This window comes from Camelus ferus, chromosome X (genome assembly GCF_009834535.1).
Source record: "Camelus ferus isolate YT-003-E chromosome X, BCGSAC_Cfer_1.0, whole genome shotgun sequence".
Classification (NCBI taxonomy): domain Eukaryota; kingdom Metazoa; phylum Chordata; class Mammalia; order Artiodactyla; family Camelidae; genus Camelus; species Camelus ferus.
This window is the reverse complement of record NC_045732.1, coordinates 70638838-70661724: the sequence shown is the minus strand read 5'-3', so window position 1 is coordinate 70661724 and position 22887 is coordinate 70638838. Positions and strand designations below refer to the sequence as shown.

Genomic DNA, 22887 nt, shown 5'->3' with positions numbered 1-22887 from the left:
TCAGCTGCATCACAGATCGATTGATTCAGCTGTTTGCCAAGTATGGATGGAGTGTCAATGTGCAAAGAGCTCTGAATGTGTGGCATGTGTTACAGGCTCCTCCTCATGACAGAAACTTGACTTGCATTGGTGACTGATAGTACCACCTTTGATTCCTGGAATGACTCTTGGCAAATTGAGTGACCTTTCTCCTCTTCCTGCCTTCTTGTGACCCTCTCACGCATTTCACTTCCTCTCTTTTAACCTCAAAGTTTCAATCCCTTCATGTTTCCTTGCCACCTGAATTTCCAGGCCTCTTATCTCAGTACGTCCTTCTTAGTTGCTTTACCAGTCCCAAATCTAAAGATAAATGCTCTATATCCTATTTCATCCCCCTTTGCCCCACTGTCTGTTGGTTTTCCTAGGAGTAGCAATCCATTAAAAACAAATGCTACCACCTTGCTAGAATCTAGTAGTGGTCCTATGCTCTCTAGATATAAGTCGTTAACTCATCAGAATCGACTTCTACTTATGAAAGTTCAGTGTGGGAAAATATTTGGTGTCAGATGGGCCTTCATGGATCCCTGGTACCATACCCTTTGCCTACTTTTTTGGGGAAAGTTGCCTCAGGTCTCTTGAGATACGTTATATTGTAACCTGTGCTGTGAATACAATTGCTCCCACCCATATCTGCAGGTTCTACATCCTTGGATTCAACCAATTATGGATCAAAAATATTTGAAAACAGATTTCAGAAAGTTCCAAAAAGCAAAACTTGAATTTGCTGCACAATGGCAACTATTACATAGCATTTACATTGTATTAGCTTTTATAAGTCATCTCCAGATGATTTAAAATATATTGGAAAGTATATGTAGGTTATATGCAACTACTATGTCATTTTATATAAGGGACTTGAGCATCCACAGATGTTGATGTCCGCAGAGGTCCTGAAACCAATCTTCTGCAGATACTGTGGGGTGACTGTACTAAGGGAAAAGAATAAGGGGATAATGTTTAGAAATTGTTGTCTTCATTGTTGAATACCTGTTCTCTGCCTATTGACTACTTTATAACTAAAGACTCCCTCTCTGCTACCTAAAACAAGGGCACAGAGGAAGAGGAACCATAAGTCTATTAAATCAAATACATTTTGCTCAGCTAATACTTAAAAGAAAATAAATTCTCAGTGTGCTCTCAAGGTCCGTATGACAAATCTGGTTGTATTGGCAGTTAAATGTCTTCAGTTGCCTTTGAGCATTATTGTTGTGTCCCAGGAGCAGATATTTTGATTATTTTCTATACCAACCATGTCCTGTCACAAATGGGACCAAATAGCCTGTTAACGTTGTACAGGTGTCGACTATGCAACAGATTGTTGAGAGGTAGTAAGTCAAGGGATTTAGGACACAAATGAAAAAAAAAAATTCCAGAAGTTTTTTTTTTTTCCTATCAAATAGGTAATTATAGAGATTTGAAGCTACTTTGCCAAGACATATTTGTTAATTCAAAAACACTTGCTGTACATCTTAGGGTTAGGGGAAAACACAAACTGGAATATTAGGGAGTTTTTAAAAACAATTTATCCCCATGTTTTCTTTGTTTCTATTAACCAACTTTTAAAATAAAGCTATGAGAAAAATATATTTTCAAAAAAAAAAGTATTGTTTCTTCTCAGTTCTGTTAATGCATGGGAACAGTATCACAGATGATCCATAAAAAGGAATAATATAAAATTCATTTAAAGATGATAAAACAACAAATGTTGAAGTTGCATTTAATACAGGGATGCATCACCAGTAATTTACCATGACCCAGAAAGTTTGCAGATTTTCCCCTCTGTGCTTTTGACAGTTGTGAGAATGACAAATGACAGGTAAACAACCGATACCTGTTGGGAGTGCATAAAACAGCCCCCCAAGAGATAGCCAGAGAATAGTATATAATTAGTCCAATTCCGTTGTACCTTCTAAACTTCAACAGTGAACAGTGGTCATCAAGATCCATAGTGATGAATCTGGTGCTCTGTCAGTCCTCAAATAAAGTTCAGATGCCCTTCAGTATAAACGTAGAATGAGTTAATTATGAGTATTGATTTATTTCTAATGAATATTTTACATACTATGAGAGGATTTCAGGCAGCTTATAATAAAAGCTTATATGCAGCAACGCAGTGAAAAATGAAATCACAAAGAGCGATCAGAAACCACAGAGTTCAAAAACTTTCCTAGACCCCTTTGAAGATCTGACAAAGAGCTGTGGAACATCTCCCCAGAAAAGTACAACTATGCAAATAGGCACAATCGTAGAGTCTGTCCATGCGCTCCGCCCCTGGGTGTCCTTGAACCACAGGTCAAGAACCCCTTATATAGAGAAAGCAAAATCATGAGGGAAGATAGTTATTACACTTGACCATTGCATTTAGCTCTGCGCTTCCTGTCAACTGAGGTTAAAAGATAAACGCACTGGGTCACAGAGTACTCAACATCTGAAAAGGGAAGCAGATCAGTTCACTGAATTATAAGCGAAACATATAATTTTAAAATGGCAGTGTTTATACAGTTTGTGAAAAGATTATTTTAGAAAGGGTAATCAAGTAATATAAAGGGATGTAGCATAATTTGACAAAATTCTTTGAAAATCAGCGATTGGAGGTAGAATATCTATGCTAATCATATTGACTAGCATATAAAATTAGCCACAGTGTTTCATTTCCAACCCTTCTGGAAAAGAGGGAATGTGCTGTATATGTCTTTCTTTAATGGTAGATTTACCCACCTAATATTATTTGATTAAACTTGACATTAATATAATATATGCCCATGAGCGCACACCAGCTGAGCAGCGAGGGAGGCCTAAGGGTACAAAAAGAAATCGAACTGTGATTAAATATCTGCTATTAATAGGTCATAGCATGGAAAACTGGCATGTAGATAATGGCAAATAATCACTTTCGGTACCCACTGCTGCCAACCCAGACATCTACTGTCTCAAAGGCAAATAAATAACACAGTGACTCCTGTCATAATTATAGGCAGAGCAAATATAGGATAGGGCTTAAGAACACAGTCTCTGGAGTCAGAGACTGGTTGTCCACCACGTCTTAGGTCTGTGACCATAGGCAAAGTCACTGAACTTCTCTGAGTCTCAGATTTCTTACCTGTAAGGTAAGAATAATAAGAGTATCAACCTCAGGGCTGCTCCTAGGCTATGTAGGGGTCCTGAGGAAGTATTTGTTTTGTGGGGTGCTTATCTATATAAACAGTTTGAGTCACCTAAAATCAACAGAGTCAGTCTAGCCATCTAATCTCACAAAATTCACCTGTTAAGTGATTACCAAGTGACTAGCAGGAGCAATCCACTTGACAGGCTACCCTACTGGAATTGGTAGCTAGCTGTGGGAGCCCAGGACAACCTCAGAGCTCCTCCCAGGAGCTAGTCATCCCCAAGCAGAAGGTTCCTCTAGAGAACTGGAAGTACCCCAAAGGCATAGGGCTAAAGCAGGAATCCTGCTTGCCCAGGTCGAAGGCAGATGCTGAACTATCTTATAGGATCACTGGGAAGACTGAATGAGGTAACCTGTGTAAAACACTTGGCACAGTGTCTGGCTCACAGCAAGTCCTCAGTACACGTTGGCAATGACTGTTACTCTTCTCATTAATATCAACAGTGCTCACTCCATCTCATGCCCAGTCTGGTTTTCTTTCAGTGGATGGCTGCATTGACTGGTCAGTGGATCTGAAGACATACATGGCTTTGGCAGGTGAACCAGTCCGAGTGAAATGTGCCCTCTTCTACAGTTACATCCGTACCAACTATAGCATGGCCCAGAGCACTGGGCTCAGGCTTATGTGGTACAAAAACAAAGGTGATTTGGAAGAGCCCATCATCTTTTCAGAGGTCAGGATGAGCAAAGAGGAAGATTCAATATGGTTTCACTCAGCTGAGGCACAAGACAGTGGATTCTACACTTGTGTTTTAAGGTGAGTGCTGTGTGAAAATATTGCTCAATGTCACGGCTGGTAGTCTGGGACTGGAGTGTGTGCCGAGTGGGCTGCATGTTATACACTGGGTCTATTCCTGAAAGCCTGTGGTACATGTGGAGCTTCAGTAAATTCAGTTCTACTTATTTATTTAAACTACATAGCAAGTTCTTATCAAATTTTCATAAGACTCCCATTTACTGTGTGTACTCATTTAATTCAGAAAATTTGGTGATTGAATTATTCCCCAACTCCACCCCTGCCCTGGGGTCTTATCCAGACAGTCCCTGACTTCAGATGGTTGGACTTAGGAGTTTTCAACTTTACTGTGGTGTGAAAGTGATACACACTCAGTAGAAAACGTTCTTTGAATTTTGCATTTTGATCTTTTTCAGGCTAGCGACATGCGGTATGATACTATCTCACGATGCTGGGCAGTGGCAGGCAGTAAGCCACGCCTCCCAGTATCCACGAGATTGTGAGATAAACAACTGATACACTCTACAACCGTTCTGTACCCATACAACCATTCTGTGGGTTTTTTTTTTTTTTTACTCTCTGTGCAGGATTCAGTAAGTTACATTATATATGCAGCACTTTATTATAAAATACACTTTGTGTTAGATGATTTTGCCCAAGTGTAAGTGTTCTGAGCACATGCGAGATACGCTAGGCTAAGCTATGATGTTCAGTAAGTTAGATGTATTAAGTGCATTTTGACTTACAGTATTTTCAACTTACCATGGGTTTATCAGGATGTAACCCCATTATAAATGGAGAAAGATCAGTATTAATGATTGTTTCTGCATAGACCCAGTTGTTTTAATCTCAATATCTGGCCATGAAAATGACCTAAAGTATCATTTAGGCCACAGTCTCTCATTTCTTATTGACGGAAAATAGACTCATATGTTTCTGGAAGATCTTTTAACAAATGAATTTCTGATGAAATTCTTCATAGGATTGGCAATGTGAGTTTGAGTCCACTGTGTGTAAATATTTATTTGTTTATTTTCAACATGGGCCCTATAGACGCACAGTCATCCTGTGTTCCTACATACTATGCTGGGAAGATACCACAGATACAGTACCTGCTTGCAAGTTTACAGTGAAAAGCAATCAAACAGATAAAATAATCCTTAGGGATTCCACAATATGTCCTTCCTCCCCCCTCCACCCCAGTGCTAGGTTCTAGAATCTCCCATCTCAGATAGAGACTGCATCAGAGGTACTGAAGTAGGTAGCTGTGGTGGCCTTTAAACTACTTTTCAGTACTGCCATTTTGGAAGTGTCTGACCTTGCTCACCAGGGACCTGCACTCTATTGTTTGATTTTCCTGTCTTGGAAATGCAGACCCTGCCTATTTCTGTTTCCTGTGGACTTTGACGCCAAAACTTTGTCACTTCTTCATCAAAAGCACTTGGAAGCCCCTGGTGTGGCCTCATTGTTCAAAAGGGCAGGAGAGCAAGGTGGTATATAAAAGGAGAACATTCTTGACACTCTAAGAATCACTATTGTATGTGGATTGGGAGGAAGTGTTGGGGAAGCAAGTTTAGTCTTTTTGGTGTCGGCAAAAACTCCAGGATATTAGCAGAAATAGCAATCATTTGGATCACATCCTTAGTGTAATAATATTTTACACTATTGGTGATTGATTTATTCAGTAATAATATTTTCACCTCCTTGGGCAGCTCTTCGCAAATGTAAGAAGTGAGTGTAATTTGGCTTCAGTATCTGACGCTATATTTTTTAGGGTGCTATTACTCTCTGCCTGTTTACACCCTCTTCGTTCCCCATCCTCATTAAATTCTGCCAATCTAAAATAGATCTCTTTTCCTCCCCCTATTCCGTTTGCTCTGTTTGTTTGTTTTTGTTTTCCCAAATTTAAAATTGTATTTGCAAAGCATCAGCCCACGATATACAGGTGCTATACTTACAATGAATGATTGAATATGTTGTTGCTTACTTTCTCTGTCCTGCTTATTTCCTCAGTGCAGCTACCTCTCCCCTCTTCCCCTCTCTCCTCTAGCCCCATTCCCCTACTCCGAGCGATGCTCACAGTCTAGTGTGTATCTTTGCATACCTTCTCCTTATTCTTTTAATTATACAAGCATATCTACATGGGGATTTTCTCCTCATTGATTTATAAAAGAAAAAGAGTTATATATTTCTTTGCTATTTTCTTTTCTTATCCAAATACATAGTGTAACTATTTCCAAGTCAATTGATAGAGAGCTCACCCATCCTTTTAAATATATAATATTCTGTGTTGTTTAATAGTCTGTGATACCACAATTTCGTCAACTGTTTTCCTATTGATGTGCATATACTTTGTTTCCAGTGTTTTTTTTTTTTTTTTTTTTGGCCCTACAAAATGTGCTGCAATAAATTTGCTTTTTTTAAAAAATTATTTTATTTATTTTTGGGGGGGTAGGTAATTAGGTTTACTTATTTATTTTTGGAGGAGGTACTGGGGATTGAACCCAGGACTTTGTGTATGCTAAGCATGTGCTTTACCACTTGAGCTATACCCTCCCCCCCCACAATTTGCTTTTGAATAAACTTCTAAATTTTAGAACAGTTTTGGATTTGCAGAATTATTAGAAAGACAGTACAGAAAGTTTCTGTATGCCCTACACCCGTTTTCCCCTATTACTAACATTTTCCACAACTTTGGTACATTTGTTACAATTAATGAACCAACAGTGGTACATCATCGTTAACTGGAGTCTGTGTTTTATTCAGACTTCCTTATGTTTTCCTTGCTGCTCCTTTTCTGTTCTAGGATTCCACCTGGGATACCACATTACATACATGTCATGTCTCCTTAAGCTCCTTTTTGCTGTTGTGGTTTCTCAGACTCTCCTTGTTTCTGATGACCTTGACGGTTTGAATAGTACTGTTCAGATATTTTGTATAATTAGTTGGGATTTATCTGATTTTTTTCATGGTTATACCAGGGTCGTATGTTTTCTGGAGGAAGACCACAGAGGTAAAATATCATTTTCATCACATCATACTAAGGGTTTGAGGTATCAATATGCTTTATCACTGTAGATATTCACCTTGACCATCTGGCTCAAGGTAGTGTTTGTCTTCCTTCACTTAAAGTTGCTCTGTCTTCCCTTCCTTTTCAAATTGTTCTCTTTGGAAGAAAGTGGTTACTCATAGTCCATACTTAAGGAGTGGTAGTTATGCTCTACCTCATTAAGAGCAAAATAGCTACATAAAATTATTTAGAATTCTTCTGTGTGGGATATTTATTTTTTCTCTCCCATTTATTTATTTATTCAATCATTTATGTATATCACCATGGAATCATGGATATTTTTATTTTACACTGAGTAATAATCCAATGCTAATTTATTTTCTGGGTCAAATTCCTCCACCTTTGTCCATTGGGAACTCTTTCAGTTGATACATTTATCCCTTTGCCATAACCTCATCATCATTATTTTTGTATATATGTATTTTTATTGAAGTATAGTCAGTTTACAATGTTGTGTCAATTTCTGGTGTAGAACATAAGGCTTCACTCATATATGAACATATATATATTCATTTTCATATTTGTTTTCACCATAAGTTACTACAAGATATTGAATATAGTTCCCTGTGCTATACAGCATAAACTTGTTATTTGTCTATTTTATATATATTTGTTAGTATCTGCAAATCTTGAACTACCAATTTATCCCTTCTCACCCTTTTCCCCCTCTGGTAACCGTAAGTTTGTTTTCTATGTTTGTGAGTCTGTTTCTGTTTTGTCTTTTTTTACATTCTACATTTACATTTTGTATTTACATTTTTACATTTTTACAATGTCTTTTTAACATTCCACATATAAGTGATATCACATGATATTTGTCTTTCTCTTTCTGACTTACTTCACTTAGAATGACAATCTCCAGTTCCATCCATGTTGCTGCAAATGACATTATTTTATTATTTTTTATGGCCAAGTAGTATTCCATTGTAGAAATATACCACAACTTCTTTATCCAATCATCTGTTGATGGACATTTAGGTTGCTTCCATGTCTTGGCTGTTGTGTATAGTGCTGCTATGAATGTTGGGATTCATGTATCTTTTCAAATTAATGCTCCCTGGGATATATGCCCAGGAGTGGGATTGCTGGATCATATTGTAAGTTTAATTCTAGTTTTTTGAGGTATCTCCATACTGTTTTCTGTAATGGCTGCACCAAACTACATTCCCACCAACAGTATAGGAGGGTTCCCTTTTCTCCACACCCTCTCCAGCATTTATTGTTTGTGGAATTTTGAATGATGGCCATTCTGACTGGTGTGAAGTGATACCTCATTGTAGTTTTGATTTGCATTTCTCTGATAATTAGTGATATTGAACATTTTTTTCACGTGCCTTTTGGTCATTTGTATGTCTTCATTGGACAATTGCTTGTTTAGGTCTTCTGCCCATTTTTGGATTGGGTTGTTCATTTTTTTCTTATTAAGTTGTATGAGCTGTTTATATATTCTGAAAATTAAGCCCTGTCAGTCTCATCTTTGGCAAATATTTTTTTCCCATTCTGTAGGTTGTCTTTTTGTTTTGCTTATGGTTTCCTTTGCTGTGCAAAAGCTTATAAGTTTAATTAGGTCCCATTTGTTAATTTTTGCTTCTATTTCTATTGCCTGGGTAGACTGCCCTAGGAGAACATTGCTAAGATTTATGTCAGAAAATGTTTTGCCTATGTTTTCTTCTAAGAGGATTATAGAGTCTTGTCTTATGTTTAAGTCTTTAAACCATTTTGAGTTTATTTTTGTGTATGGTGTGAGGGAGTGTTCTAACTTCATTGATTTACATGCAGCTGTCCAGTTTCATTATAGTTTTTTGGGGTTTTTTTTAGCATTTTCTTATATTTCAGCACTATAAGACACTTCAAGTTTATCTTCTCTATTTATGGCTCCCAGTCTTGCATCAGCCATATTCCCAAGGAGGCTTGATTCTTTTTAATGGAAAACCATACTATAAACCAAGATTTGGATGCTAGGAGTGTTGATTGCTACTGGGGGAGTGTTGCTTCTAGGCCCTCTCAGCTGACAGCCTATTTGCTTTCAAGCAAAGCCTTGTACTATATCATGAACAAGTGGGATTTCCCAATTCCCCTGAAATCCTTTCCTATAGATGGCTCCCTCTATCAAATATATAGCAGATGGACCTTGTTTGTATCTATTGTAGATATCACCTAAGTAAGTGGTTCTCATATCTAGATCAGTAGAAGAGAAAGGAGTGGTACTCCATGGAGCAGAGGCTTATATTCAGGCATAACTGATGACCTCTTTTATTCATGCAACAGGTCTTAGGGAATGATTGGAACTGAGAAGGGTGGGCGAAGTTTTGAATATTACTCCTCATGTGTGTGCCTTGATAAGGGAAAAAAGTGGGAACCACTGTTCTAAAGGATACAACAATCTTGTGTCAATTCAGAGATACAGAAATCTCTTACAGAATGACATAAGTGAAGTAGCTAGCATTTGGCTATGAATAATAAACATGTTTTTGAGATTTAGTAGTAGCCACTGACTCCAAATATGTGCCAAATGAGAAATTCAGTCTATATAGGTGATTTTATGCCACTGCCAAGACAGTGGCATTTATAGTGAAAAAGAGCTCTGAATTTGGCAATGCCTATATCACCTAGCATCCCAAATTTGATACTATTTTAAGATAATTATGGATGATTTTTCTGTGCTTTGTTGACCTCATTAAAGGTCACTCTATTGATTTCAGTATGTTTAAAACTGCAGATATGAAATATTTAGTAAGTCTCTACCCATTTGAATCATAGCAAGAAAGGTTTACTGTTTGTGACCTTTCAGTAGCCAATTACTCATTTTTGTGTTTTTCTCTAGCCAGTCCCAAGAGTGATTACTTGAATTTCTCAGCATGTCAGTGGGGTAGTAATAGAGGAACTGTGGAGAAGTGAGTCATGTTTTGAGAGCTATGCCAATCCCAGAATTACTGTCTACCCCTCTTTCCACTCAAATCTTTTCAGTGGAGGCACTTAGTAGAATAAAAATGATGAGAGTAATCTTATTTGACAAAATCCTGCATATCACTTTCTCAACAACTTGGAACAGGGGGCGACTTAAGCTGTGGATGAAGATAGATATATTCATATAATCGTGAATTGAATTCATAGATATTGAAAAGAATGATTAAATATAATAGAGTATCTGTAGAAACCTGTGTGTTTGGGGATGACGATGGTCAAGTGCAGAGAATCAGTTATATGTTCAGAACCATCATGACCATTTACCTCTCCAGTGAAGTAAACAGAATCAGGAGCCCTCTTCTTAAATGGGAACATAATCTATTTTTGGTCTTTAGTAATCATTGAAATAAATAAGGTTCTCAAAATCTGAATGCCTCACAAACTCTTTTTAAAGGGTTCCTTAGTGCATTTATACAGCTCGGAGGCATAACATGATGTTTGCCTTGCTTTTCCTCACATTTGTGTGATTATTACTTGAGTAAAACAGAATCCCCAGAAAAATTGAGGGGGGTTGGAGATATTTGAAACAAGAAATGTATGTTGCTATTTTTTGAATCTGTACAATGAATACATGAGGGTTCATTGTATTGTTTTTATTTTGAATATGTTTGAAATGTTCCATAACAAAAAAGAAAAAAATATAAGTATACAGTAATTCTGCCTGATTTTAATGGCCCATAAGTGATCTTGACCTAAAAGTGCCTATGTAGCAAATATTAAACAAGTTTGTATTTCAGTCAACAAACATTCATTGAGCATATACCATGGGACTTGCTTTATGCCATATTGAAAGGAAACTTACGGTGTTAGAAAGAAAAGTAATTGTTCTAGTCTACCTAAGAGACTAAGAAACAACTTTTATCATTTCCCACCTGCCTCTCCTACTCCCCATTATGGTAACCAAGAGATTTTCAAGGACCCTCAACGTTTCTCATAATTCAATGCCAACTTAAGTATTGATCCTTGAAAAGTTAAGTGTCAACAAGTTGGTTGCCCAAGTAGCAATTTCTAGGAGAGTAGATAGTTTCTTGTAGGAAAAATGAGAGCCTGAATCTTACAGAATTAATTGACCTCAGAAAATATCAAAATTGTGCAGCAGGCTCTGGAGACAGCAGCAGTGCCTTCTGTGGCCTGTGTAGGTGAAAGTATAACACAATTAGTTATTTTTTCCTCCTATTGTGGTTTATAAGTGGAAGTCCCTGATTTACTTATTTTTTGTAGCAATTATGCAGAAACACATACATAACCTGAAAGTAGTATTTTTTCAACCTCCACAATTTGATAATCTACCTGTTTATAAAATTATACATAAATAGCAAAGTAGTGACAATTGTAATTAATCTTCATTTCATTACTAGCGAATTAGATATGCTCTAATGTTTAGAAGTATAACTATACCGTTATGCATTAGCTATGTAATACTCTGAAATAGAACCATTCTATTGTACAATACCTATATAACTTGAAGTCCCTTCAGTATGTTCATTGGAGGGAAACAGATATTTACAGTTTAGTTAGTTAGCAAGGTTTACCTGCTTTGTAAGCAGGATTACCTGGTTTTTTAATGGGTTATATTTGATAATTAGAAAATAAGAATTGAATTTCCTGGGGAGGACCGCCAGCCGGTCGGACGTCTCACCTGTTGCTGGAGGAGAGGTCTCGGCTCGCCAGGAAGGCGACTGAGGCAGCAAAATGAAGATTTGCATGGGAAACGTCGATGGGGCGGATACGACTCCGGAGGAGCTGGCAGCGCTCTTAGCGCCCTGCTGCATGGTCGTGGGCTGCGCCATTGTGAAACAGTTCGCCTTGGTGCGCATGCGCGAGAGCGCGGGGCGTGCCGCGCGCCGTCGAGGCCTTGCACGGCCACGAGCTGCGGCGTGCATTCATGGTGGAGATGTCGCGCCTACGGCCTCGTAACACTTGCAAGATATTCGTGGGCAATGTGTGGGCTGTGTGCACGAGCCAGGACTTGCACAGCCTCTTCAAGCGCCGCGGCCGCCTCATCGAGTGTGACTTGGTGAAAGACTACGCGTTTGTTCACAAGGAGAACAAAGCAGATGCCAAAGCCGCCATCACGCAGCTGCGATGGCAAAGAAGTGAAGGGCAAGCGCATTGACGTGGAACTCTCAACCAAGGGTATGGTTCTGACCGGCGTTTAGCCGAGCTCTCTGATTACTGCCGTTTGTCAGAGTTGCGGCTTTCGTTCTGCAGCTCGTCGACAAAGTCCTCGCTGGATTACCGTCACCTGCCCGATGCCCATTCCGATTACGCACGGTGTTCGGGCTCCTATAATGATTACCTGCGGACAGGTCAGATGCACTCTGGCGACCAGCGCCACTTGTAGGGCCATCCTGGGATGGGGCATCACAGGGAGGGAAGTCGAGGTGAGGTGGGGTAGGGTGCAGACCCAGGTTATAACCGCTGGCCCATACTTACCCTGTTTGCGATTTTTCATCCCCTCTACCATGTGGGCCTTCCCCAGGAGACGATCTTTTTGAATGTTCTGCAGTAATCTACTTTATTCCTTCGCCTCAGTAGCAAATCTTGCTACTGGCTTTAGATCTGCGCTTCCCCTCTCCCCGGCCTCCCATCTCCCCAAGATGGGAATTTCTTTTATGTTTTTATTTTTTTCCTGGCTCCCTTTTATTTTTATGCGCGATATTTAGGTCGTCTGGATGGGGAAGCAACCTGCAGCTGAGGTTGGTGGCGCCTTTTTCTTTTTAGATGTGAGGGAGGCCAGCAAAGAGTTAGCCTAACCATTTCCTATGCGCCAAGCTGTGCCAGCAGTCCAGGGGGCCCAGACTTTGTCCCTCTGTAGACTGTGTTGAGACTGAGTTCCTGTTGGGACAGTCAGTTGGAGTATGTCCAAATCCCTACAGACCCCTGATGTTCTCGCTGATGCTGAGCAGCACAGTCCCACTTCCCCATCTCCCCAAATAGGTGGTGTTAGAAAACCTTATATTTTTCCCCCTTTTGTATGGACTACAAATAAAACTTGGGACAATTTGCAGTTTGGAAAAAAAAAAAGAAAGTAAGAATTGATTTCAAATAATCATTGATGAGCTAGTTGACACTGGGGTGTGTGTGTGTGTGTGTGTGTGTGTGTGTGTGTGTGTGTGTGTGTGTGTATGAATTTCCATCCCTTGTATCATTACGCAAAGTTCAGTGATTTTCCGTTTTATGGTTATTTTGCTCATATCAAGGTTTCAGCCTACTCCAGGAGTTGCAAATTTGGTCTTTTCAGTGTCCCAAGAAGGTAATATAATGATTGTGGCAGGCAATCTGAAACATTTTGGAAGGCTCAAGGCTGTAGCAATCCACTCTTGTTATATAATTGTCATGTATTCTACTCTTGCCACCACCTCTCGCTCACTCTACCACAGTTCTGATACTCTATTTACCCCACCCAGAGCTGTAGCTCATTGATCCCACAGTTTTTTTTCACTATCCATTGCTCTCTTCTTACCTCGCATACTTTAAATTCGATGATCAATCAGTTTAATCACTCCTATATATATACCCTCTTGATTCCCTAGAACCCTTTCCCCCTTCATCTTGCTCACTTGTGAAAATCACAACACTGTTTAAACCCAACTCTCCATCTATGCTTGTACATGTATCCTTGCAGCTGAACTTTTTACTGTAGGAAAACATAACAGCATTGACTGGTCTTACTTTAAATTCATCATCATGACTTATGTCTTCTTGGACCGTTCAGTCTCCTGTCCTCCTAGATGACTATTTCGTATCTTCTCTCCTTCAGCTTCCAACATATCCTCCCCTTATTTCTCACTGTGTTGTAAAAGAATTGAGGCAATTAGGAGAGAACTTCTACTCCCTTGCTGGCATCTGTGCCTACATATTCTACCTTCAATTTTGTTACCACTGATCAACTAGCCTTGCTCCTATGTAAGGTCAATCACTTCACTTGTACAGTAGATCCTATCCCAATTTGCCTATTCAAGGATATCACCTGAGCAGTTCTCCCATTTCTCTCCTATTTCTGCTGAAACATGTCCATCAGCGTGCACATGGGTCAATATCTATACCTTTAACTCCACTTGCCCTGCCAGCCGTTGCCACCATTTTCTTGCTTCCATTTGTATCAAAATTCAGAGAAGCTGTTGTCTGCACTCACAGTCTTGAGCTCCTCTCTGCTAATTCTCTTTTAAATCCATTTCAGTCAGAATTTTACCTTCACCACTCCACCAGACCTGCTCTTACCAAAGTCTCCAATGACTGCGACAGTACTAAATCCAATAGTCAGGTCAGTGTTCACTCATCCTTTTACATGGTCAGCACATTTGGCACAGGTGATCACCCCTACTTTCTTTAACTGAGTTTCAGAGAATCACACTTTCCTAGTTTTCCTCCTACTGCACTGGTTACTCTTTCCAAAGTTCCTTTGCTGACTCCTCATATTCCTCCTCACCTCTTAATGTCAGAAGGCCTTAGGGCTTGGTCCTTAGTATTATTCATCTCTCGCCACTCTCCTTCCCTCCGTGATCTGTTTATACAGTCTTATAGTTTTTTATACCATCTGTACACTGGGAACTACAACACGTATACCTTCCAGCCTAGATCTCTCTCCTCAAACACAGACTTTTTTATCCTACTGACTTATCAGCATCTCTACTTGTGTCAAAGTCAGTATATCCAAAACCGAACTCCTGATCTTCCTTCTATTTTATCATGGGTTCCTAGAAAATAAACCATCAGGCAAAAGCTAATGTGTATTTTGGAATATAATCCCAGGGAAACAGGAGTGAATGAAAAAGGAAGTGAGGCAGGGGAGAAGGAAGGATATTTGAACATGTTTGATCCAGAAGGAGAAATAGAGAATAATTTCTCTCTCAGCTCCCATCTCCCATTGGTCAAGGGTTCTTCCATAGGATGTTAACCCCATTGAACTTTGGGGGCACAGTTTGTGCCTTCCACACCACTGCTGTTCTAAGCCCCGATCTCTTACCTCTACTGTTACAATAAACTCCTAATTGGATTTTCTGCTTTCCCACATGTCTCCCTTCAGGCTATTCTTAACATAGTAGTCAGAGTGCTCTTTTTAAAACATAAATCATATAGGTCTGTGTTCTGCTCAGGACCTTCTGATGGCTTCCCATTTCATTTGGAATAAAAGCTAAGTCCTTACAGGGGCTTCCAAGGCCCTAGGTGACCTAGTCGCTGGCACCACTCTAACTTACTACTGCTTTTCCATTTGTCTCTCCTGTGCTCACTCTGCTCCAGCCACTCTGATTTCCTTGCTGTTTCTGAAACATGACAGGTATACTCCAGCCTTAGGATCTTTGCACTGGCTGTTCCCTTTGTCCGGAATGCTTCCCTCTCCTATATTCACATGGCCAACTCCCTTATTTCCTTCAGTTGTGCAACTTCCTCTATTCTAATCTTACCAGTGACTCTTCTTTGACTACCTTATTCATAATCTTTAAGATTCTCTTTCAGTCAGTCTCTATCTCCTGTACTAATACTGCTTACCTTCCTCTAATTTTTCTGTTTCCATGGTGATTATAACCTATTATTGTATATAATATATATAATTTATATACTTATCATATTTTTTAATTGTCTATCTCCCCATGCTAGAATGTAAGCTCTATAAGGACAGGGGTAGTTATTTATTTATCTCACTGATACATCTCAAGGGCCTAGAACTGTGTATGGCACATAGCAGATGCTAAGTAAAGAATTATTGAATGTATAAATGAACTGTTTTTCAGTTTAAGTCAGGTAGCTGCCTGACAGATCCAAATTATTGTTACCATATAGGAATACAGGCCCAAGTATTGCCAGTTCTGATCTTTTGAAGAAGAACTTGAAATATTTATGTGAAATTTCTCAATTTTTCACATTTTCTGGCTTCCCCCCCCCAAAGTCCCTACTTACTTTCAACCAGTAGAATCACAGCTTGCAAACTCTGAACTACGAGGTTCTGACTCCAGCATTAACCTAGGGAGTGACTGCACGTTACGGCTGTGTGAACTGTGCCTTGCTTTTCTTACCTGGAAAATGAAGATAAGTTGTTTATTCAGTTTAAGGTATTTTGAACACTTGTTTTAGGTGTTTGGTGTATAGCATTGAACAACACAGATTAAAGTTCCTACTCTCCTGGAACGTACCTTCTAGAGTAGGGGAAACAGACAAATAACAAGTAAATTCACAAGACTATGTTGAGTAATGTGTATGGTGAGAAGAAAAAAAGGGTCACGTTTTGGGAGTAACTGGAAAGCTATTTTTGGTTGAGTGGTCAAGAAGGGCCTCCCAGAGAAAGGAACTTATAAGCTGATACATGCATGAGAGGAAGGAACCAGCCTCAGGAAGGTCTGCAGGATCAGTGTTCCAGTCAGAGTGAATAGCACGTGCAAAGGTCCTGAAACAGAACAGACTTTTATATTCAAGGAAGCTAAAGAAGGCTAGTCTAGATGGAGTATAGTGAGCTGGTGAAAATGGCATTGACTGAGGCTCTAGAGGCAGACAGAGGCCAGATCCTGTTGCATATTGTGGGCCAGGATAAGAAATTGATTTTTATTAGTAATCAGAGGCAAATGGAGAGTGCTGTATTTTGTCTGTTTTTGTTTGTTTGTTTGAAGCTGGGGAGTAACATGATCAAATTTTCATTTTAAAAAGATGACTCTGGCTGCCCTGGTTAGAAGAGATTGTAGGGAGACAAACAAGGAGACCAAGTTGGGAAGCAAGAGCATGAGTTGAGCAGGTATGTGATGGTAAACTTGGACTGGGGTGGTGGCTTGGAGATGGGAAGAAGTGAATGCATTCTAGATATGTATTGAAGGATGAGTGCCAGGACATACTGAGGCACTGGATGTGAAAAATGAGAGAAAGAGCTGAATAAAGTATGATTCCTATGTTCTGGACTTAAATAATTGAGTGAATCATGGTGCTATTAACTGAGAAAGAGAAGACCTGGAGAGGAGCAGGCATCTACCTCAGGGAGTGCTGGCAAGCACTCAGCACCTACGCTGACACAGAGTAAGCACTCAACACAGTATCCCTTATTTCTGCTTTTATTACCACTACCACTATTGCTACTAGCTATGATTTTTTTTTAGCCCTCATTATATAGCAAACCTTGTGATAATCTTCAATAACCCTATGAGGTAGGTCATGTTATTAAAGAAGATAAAACTGATACTCATAAAGGTTAAAGAACTGCTCAGTGATACACGGCTAGTAAAGATTGGAGCTGAGACGTGGACCCAGGTCTGTTTAGTTCATGTACATAATCAATTTTCTCTACTGTCCATTCGTTTATTACCTATTTTTACTATTCTTTGTAGGTACCTGTGTCTGTGTATCACAACAAATGAGATATGGTTAGTTCCTGCCTGTATAAAGTTCTGTGATTCTGTCTGTTTTCAGTTTCCACAGTGTACAGTATTATCTGGAGATGAGGATAGAATTCTATTGATTGAAGATGGACGACAGAAGGCAGTGAAATAGAGGTTCTAAATTCATGATAAGTGAGGATCAGGTTAAAGCAGGGATTTCCAGGGATAAAACCAGACTACTTGCATATGAAGTTTGAAACCCTTTGGGATCATATATCAGTTTCCAGATATTACACAGAAGTGCTTAAAAGTTGTTTTCTACCAAGAGAAGAGAGGGAGGAATCTTGTTGGAGGTTTGTCCTTAACCGGCTCTTTCTTTTTACCTGTTTACTCTGACTCCCAAACCTCTAAGATGTAAGATTCACGATGAATCTATTAGAGATGCATATATGTCGGTATATGACAGAGGGCTAGAATGAATATAATCAGATGTATAAATGCATGGTTTGGATTTTCAAGAACTCATTGCATGTAACTGCTTCCCTCTAGTCACCCTAAAGGTGGAATGTTTCATAAAAGTAGAAAATTGGGAGTCCACTCCTTCCTAACTAAAGTTTTATTTTGTTTATTTTTAATAAAAGGGATATTTTCCAGCTGATAACATTTCAGGTCTCAGGTTTCTATTTTTCACTGAACAAATATTTATTGAGCACCTACTCTATAAAATGTACCAAAAAAAGGCAAAATCAAATGACAGGGCTCCTGCCTTCTAACAGATTTAAAGGGAAGTTAGGACATATGTACAAATTACACTCAAACAAGTATAACTCAAATAAAAAAGGATCCCGTGAGGCTCCGCATAGAATTGCATCCTAGGGAACAGGCCAGCAACTAAACATAATTTTAAAAGTTTAAATTTTTAAGTATTTACTGTAGTCCTTCAACAAACATCAAGGAGGATCCAATTTGTAACCCCCGCCCCTGCAACATTTGAAATTATCTTTTTCCATTACTTTCATGCTCAATATTTCTTACATAAAACAGCTGCCCAGAGACCTCTGTTATCACTCCTTATTCTCATGCCCAACTAAAAAACAGCCTGGAATGAAGTGCTTGCAAGTTTGTTCCCGTTTTGTCCTTTTTCACTTTCTATCACTTTTTTTTTCTTGCAAGAAGCTCTGGTTCCCCTAATATAATTCAATTAGACTAGAATTGCTCCTTGCAATTTCTCAGCTCTTTCTGCCCATTATACCTATTCTGCAACGTCAAAGCCCAGGAACTGATCTGGCACACCGAGATTCTCCATAGAACTTGCTGGATTTGAAGAGACACACGCAGCCAAAAAAAAGGATTATCTTTGGAAGGCAGCGAGAAGGGGAAAACTGTTAACACTAATTTATTGTCTTTTATTCTATCACATGTGAGAGAAAGTGAAAAGTGTTATAAGACAGAGATAGAATCATAGTAGAGAGTTTGGACAAATAGCTTTTGACTTATAGAATCATGGTATTTGAGATGGTTCTTGAGGATCTAAACAGGTGGCAATAGTAGAGGCCTTCCCAGGCAGATGAAGCAGTGTTTACAAGCAAGGAGGCAGTAAAAAAAAAACATAGACTCTGTGCACAGAAAAACGAGAGGTCAGTGTGGCTGGAACCTGGCTTTATCAAGGCCTTTTTTCTGAATATGAACATGACAATAACTAACCCTTGCTCAATGGAGGTTTCAGATATATTTTTGGAATATGAGACTTTAAGACATGACCAGTTCTTTGAAAATAACCTTAAGGACACACCTAATGAGCATCTTAACATGCAGTCAGGTAATAACACTCATTTTCTAGCAGGTGATGTTTCTATGGAGAAAATGTGTATTTACAAGGGGTAAATTCCCTTATATGACTCTACCATTATTAACAAAGGAGATGCTGCTCAGCATTTTCCATCACAGCGTGCACTCCAACAAGTTTTCTCAGGGATGGAGATGAGTTCATATTGTGCCATCCCTACTCTCTCACTACTGTGAGGCGTGGTCCACCTTGGCAAGACAGCTGGTGAAGGTTCTATCTGTGAATATGAAGTGGAGAAAAGCTAAGTAGGATGGTGATGTGTAGTTCCACTCCAGGGCCTTGATCTCATTAAAACAAGACCCAGGTTAACACTACTCTACACATGCTCATTTCCAGACCCGATCATACTCTTCAGTATTAAGGCAACATACCCTTATTTGGGGAGAGAGATGCCATATGCATTTTTTGTTTTTCAGTCCCATTACCCTACTCCCTCCCAATGCCTTCCTCTGACTCCCAATAAGGGAGAGTGGTTTGGCCAGATTTCATATTTACATTCATCTCTTTTACTCTCAGGCAAGATCTCTCTCTCTCTACCCCTATGTCTATGTAGCCTGCTCTCTCTCTGCACATGCGCGCTATTGCTCACCCTCTCCTCCTTTTGTCCCTTTCTCTCTCCCTCCCTCTCTCCTCTCCTCTCTTCCTTTTTAACTGCATCTAAAATTTACCCCTGAACTACCCTCTCTCACAGTTCATATACACATAGAGCAGGTTTTCCATACATGTGGGTTGCTGACTTACTGGCTGTAACCCTCAGGTCACTAGGATCTGGGGATTTTTAATTTGGTCACATGAACCTTTTTCTTTTTGAGTATGTTAAGGTTTACCAATAGAAGCAGAAATAAATACCAAGAAGGAAATTATTATAAGATGATGGTCAAAGACTGATACTGAGAACACCAGTATTTTAAAGCATGGTGCAAAGTCACAGAAAATTATGATTTTTTTAAGGCATTTAGGGAAGTTTCCTACTAGGTAACGTTGTATAAGCACTCTGGCAAACTTTTGACTTTGACCTCACATGACATAAGATGAAAAGGCATTGAGGTTTCTAAATAAAATATGGCTTCTTTTTACTTGCCATTATTTTAATTATTTGCCATCTTATATTTACTATTTTTTTAATTTTATATTCTAATGAAGGTGCTGGGGATTGAACCCAGGACCTTGTGCATCCTAAGCAAGTGCTTCATCACTGGGCTATACCCTCCCCCGCCCACACCTACTTTCCATTATTTCAGAGGTAGATGTAGCCAAGTTTGACATCCCAGTATGTAGACATGCCGTTTGAAAGAGAGTGGTCAACAGAGACACAGTCCCTGGTCATTTCTTTTCACTACATCGCTTGCCATTATCTCAAATAGCAAGCCCAGAGAGGATCTTTACCATTTTTTAAAGATAAAAATCACTGACTTTGACCAAGACATTGGCACCTATGAAATTTCTATCCCCCTTTGCTTGCTCATTAAAGCTGGGTCTTTCTTCTAGCAACATCATTCTTTTAAGGCTGCCTTACTATTTACCTGCTCCTCTCACTAAACATGCTAGCCCAAGGTTCAAGGCTAAGTCAGCTCACTTTCTGTTGGATTTGTTGAGGATATTTAGTGGTACAAGTGGAATTAATTTTAGTTGATTAAATCCTTTCCTTTGGACAGAGGGGAAAATAAACTTTAAGTTGGATGTAATAGATACAATCATGAAAATGTCAACATCTTCTCTTAATCTTACTAAACATAAAACCCAAATCCAGACAAACTGACTGAATCTTTTCCTGAAAAAAATAAGCTATGAAAACAATTTGTAATACAGAGTGTTGTGTCCGGTGCCCCTCCTGGAACTGCTCACCTTCCTTTTCAAGTGCTTCCCCTCAGCCTCCCACTGCAGGGCCCTTTGGTTTCTTTCAGTTAGGCCCAGTTGGGCCCTCTGTACAATTAAATTATCTTTTCTTTCCCCTCTCCCACTCCCCATGCATGGAAGTTATTCCTAAATATGCCATTGTCCAGAAACCTCTACCCCCACCTAGACCTTCCATCCTTACTCACTCTTGGGTGCCTTGTCTAAGGGACATCCAGGCAGGCCCCTTAGTTTCCTACCCTCTTGGGACACAGATCAGTGTCTGCTCTCCTCTCCTCCAGTCCCAAAGGAAGAGGTGGCCTTTCCAAACCTACCCAAGCCAGTAAATTTATTTCCTTTTATTTTTTGTATACTTGTGAACATTTGATTATTTTATTTTCTTAACACTTAAGTATATAAAGTAAAAGCTTTCTATCTTACTGCCCCTACCCTATTCTATTTTTCTGGAAAAAAAAAAGTTTTTTTCCAGAACATTTCTGTGCTTACATAAATCCGTAATAGAACGCAAAATGAATCTATATATCTACATATCGTACATACACACACTTACAGAATAATTTGGGGAGGGATTTTGTTACACAGAAAACACAATTGGCCGTCATATTCTTTCCATTGAACAGTACAGTAGACACGCTTCCAGTACAGTGTGCCAGTTCTATTTAATTCTTTTACATATTTCTTGTGTTTTTAAGCTTTCTGCTGCTATCTCCTTCCCCATGGCCCAAGTTTCTTCCATATTCAAAAGGGCCCTCTCTTAACCCTGTGTCCTACCTCACTCCTTCCTTTCACAGTCAAAGGTCCTTGGAGAAGAGCCCCCCTCACTGACTACACTTCCTCACTTCCGCTCACACCACAGTCCTTGCGGTCAGGCTTCCCCTCATCCTTAGATCCACTCAAAGATCAGAAGTGACCGCCAGACACCTCCCGTCTTAGGCTCCCCTCTACTGCAGCCCTAGGCACTGCTGAACACTTGGAGCTCTCCCCGGTTCTGATTGCTCCTAAGTACCTCATTGCCTCCGTGGTTCCCAACCAAGGCCAATTTTGCCCTCTAGTGGACATAGGGCAACATGTGGAGACATTTTTGGTTGTCACAGTTTTCTTGGTGGGGTGGGGTGGGGTGGGGTATGCTACTGGTACCTAGTGAGTAGAGACCAGGGATTCTACCAAACATCGTACAATTCACAGGAAAGCCCCCTGCAATGAGATATCTGGCCCCAACTGTCAGGAGTGCTGAAGCTGTGAAATCCTACCCGACAGGGATGTAAACAGTCCTAAGAACATTTCTCACAAGTGCAGGCCTTTAATAACCAGCTAGGGATCTGCACCCAAATTCTGATAACGATTATCCGTATCAGCTCCCACAGGAGACAACCCAGAGTCACATCCCGCTACTGCAGAAATGTTCGAGGGCCACGAAAGCTTGTCTCTAGGTTCACAGTCCCCAGTCAATCAGGGCTCCTCCGGTTGTGTCTCAGTCTGGTCCAGGTGTGAGTCCTCACCATCCTTCCTCCTGTAGGCTAAACCATACATTTAGCTCCCTCCAGCGCAGCTTATAGTCATCAGAGGAGGGAGATGCAGACCATCCTCCCCCTCCCCCTTGCGTCCCCTCCCTCTGGAAACTGATTTCCCATTGGAGTATGTTCTATTCTTCATATCTGAATTCGTTAGGAGTTTTGTAGTCAGATTCCCCTCCGACTACTATCCTGGTGATGGGCTGGGGGAGAGAAACTCTCAGGATGGCACCATCCTTTGGTCAGTGGTCTAGACCAGCAGACCCTCCAGGCACTGTCAGTTGCCGACTCACCTCCTTGGCAGTGGCATGAGTTCCCTGTTCAGATCTGATTGTCCCCAGTTCTGCCCACTGGGGACTAGGGAGGATTCTCTTTCATGGGGCTGAGAAGCCACAAC

At 39.9% G+C, this 22887-nt stretch overlaps 1 protein-coding gene and 1 pseudogene across 1 annotated transcript in view; both read left to right on the top strand.

The window, feature by feature from the left end:
• Positions 1-22887, top strand: part of IL1RAPL2 (interleukin 1 receptor accessory protein like 2) — an 809106-nt gene that overhangs the window by 353360 nt on the left and 432859 nt on the right. Inside the window, exon 2 of the mRNA XM_032475705.1 lies at positions 3689-3962. Within this exon, the coding sequence (XP_032331596.1) occupies positions 3730-3962 (233 nt within the window). The 5' untranslated portion in view covers positions 3689-3729. The remainder of the gene's footprint in view (positions 1-3688; positions 3963-22887) is intronic.
• Positions 11671-12137, top strand: LOC102517161 (annotated as a pseudogene).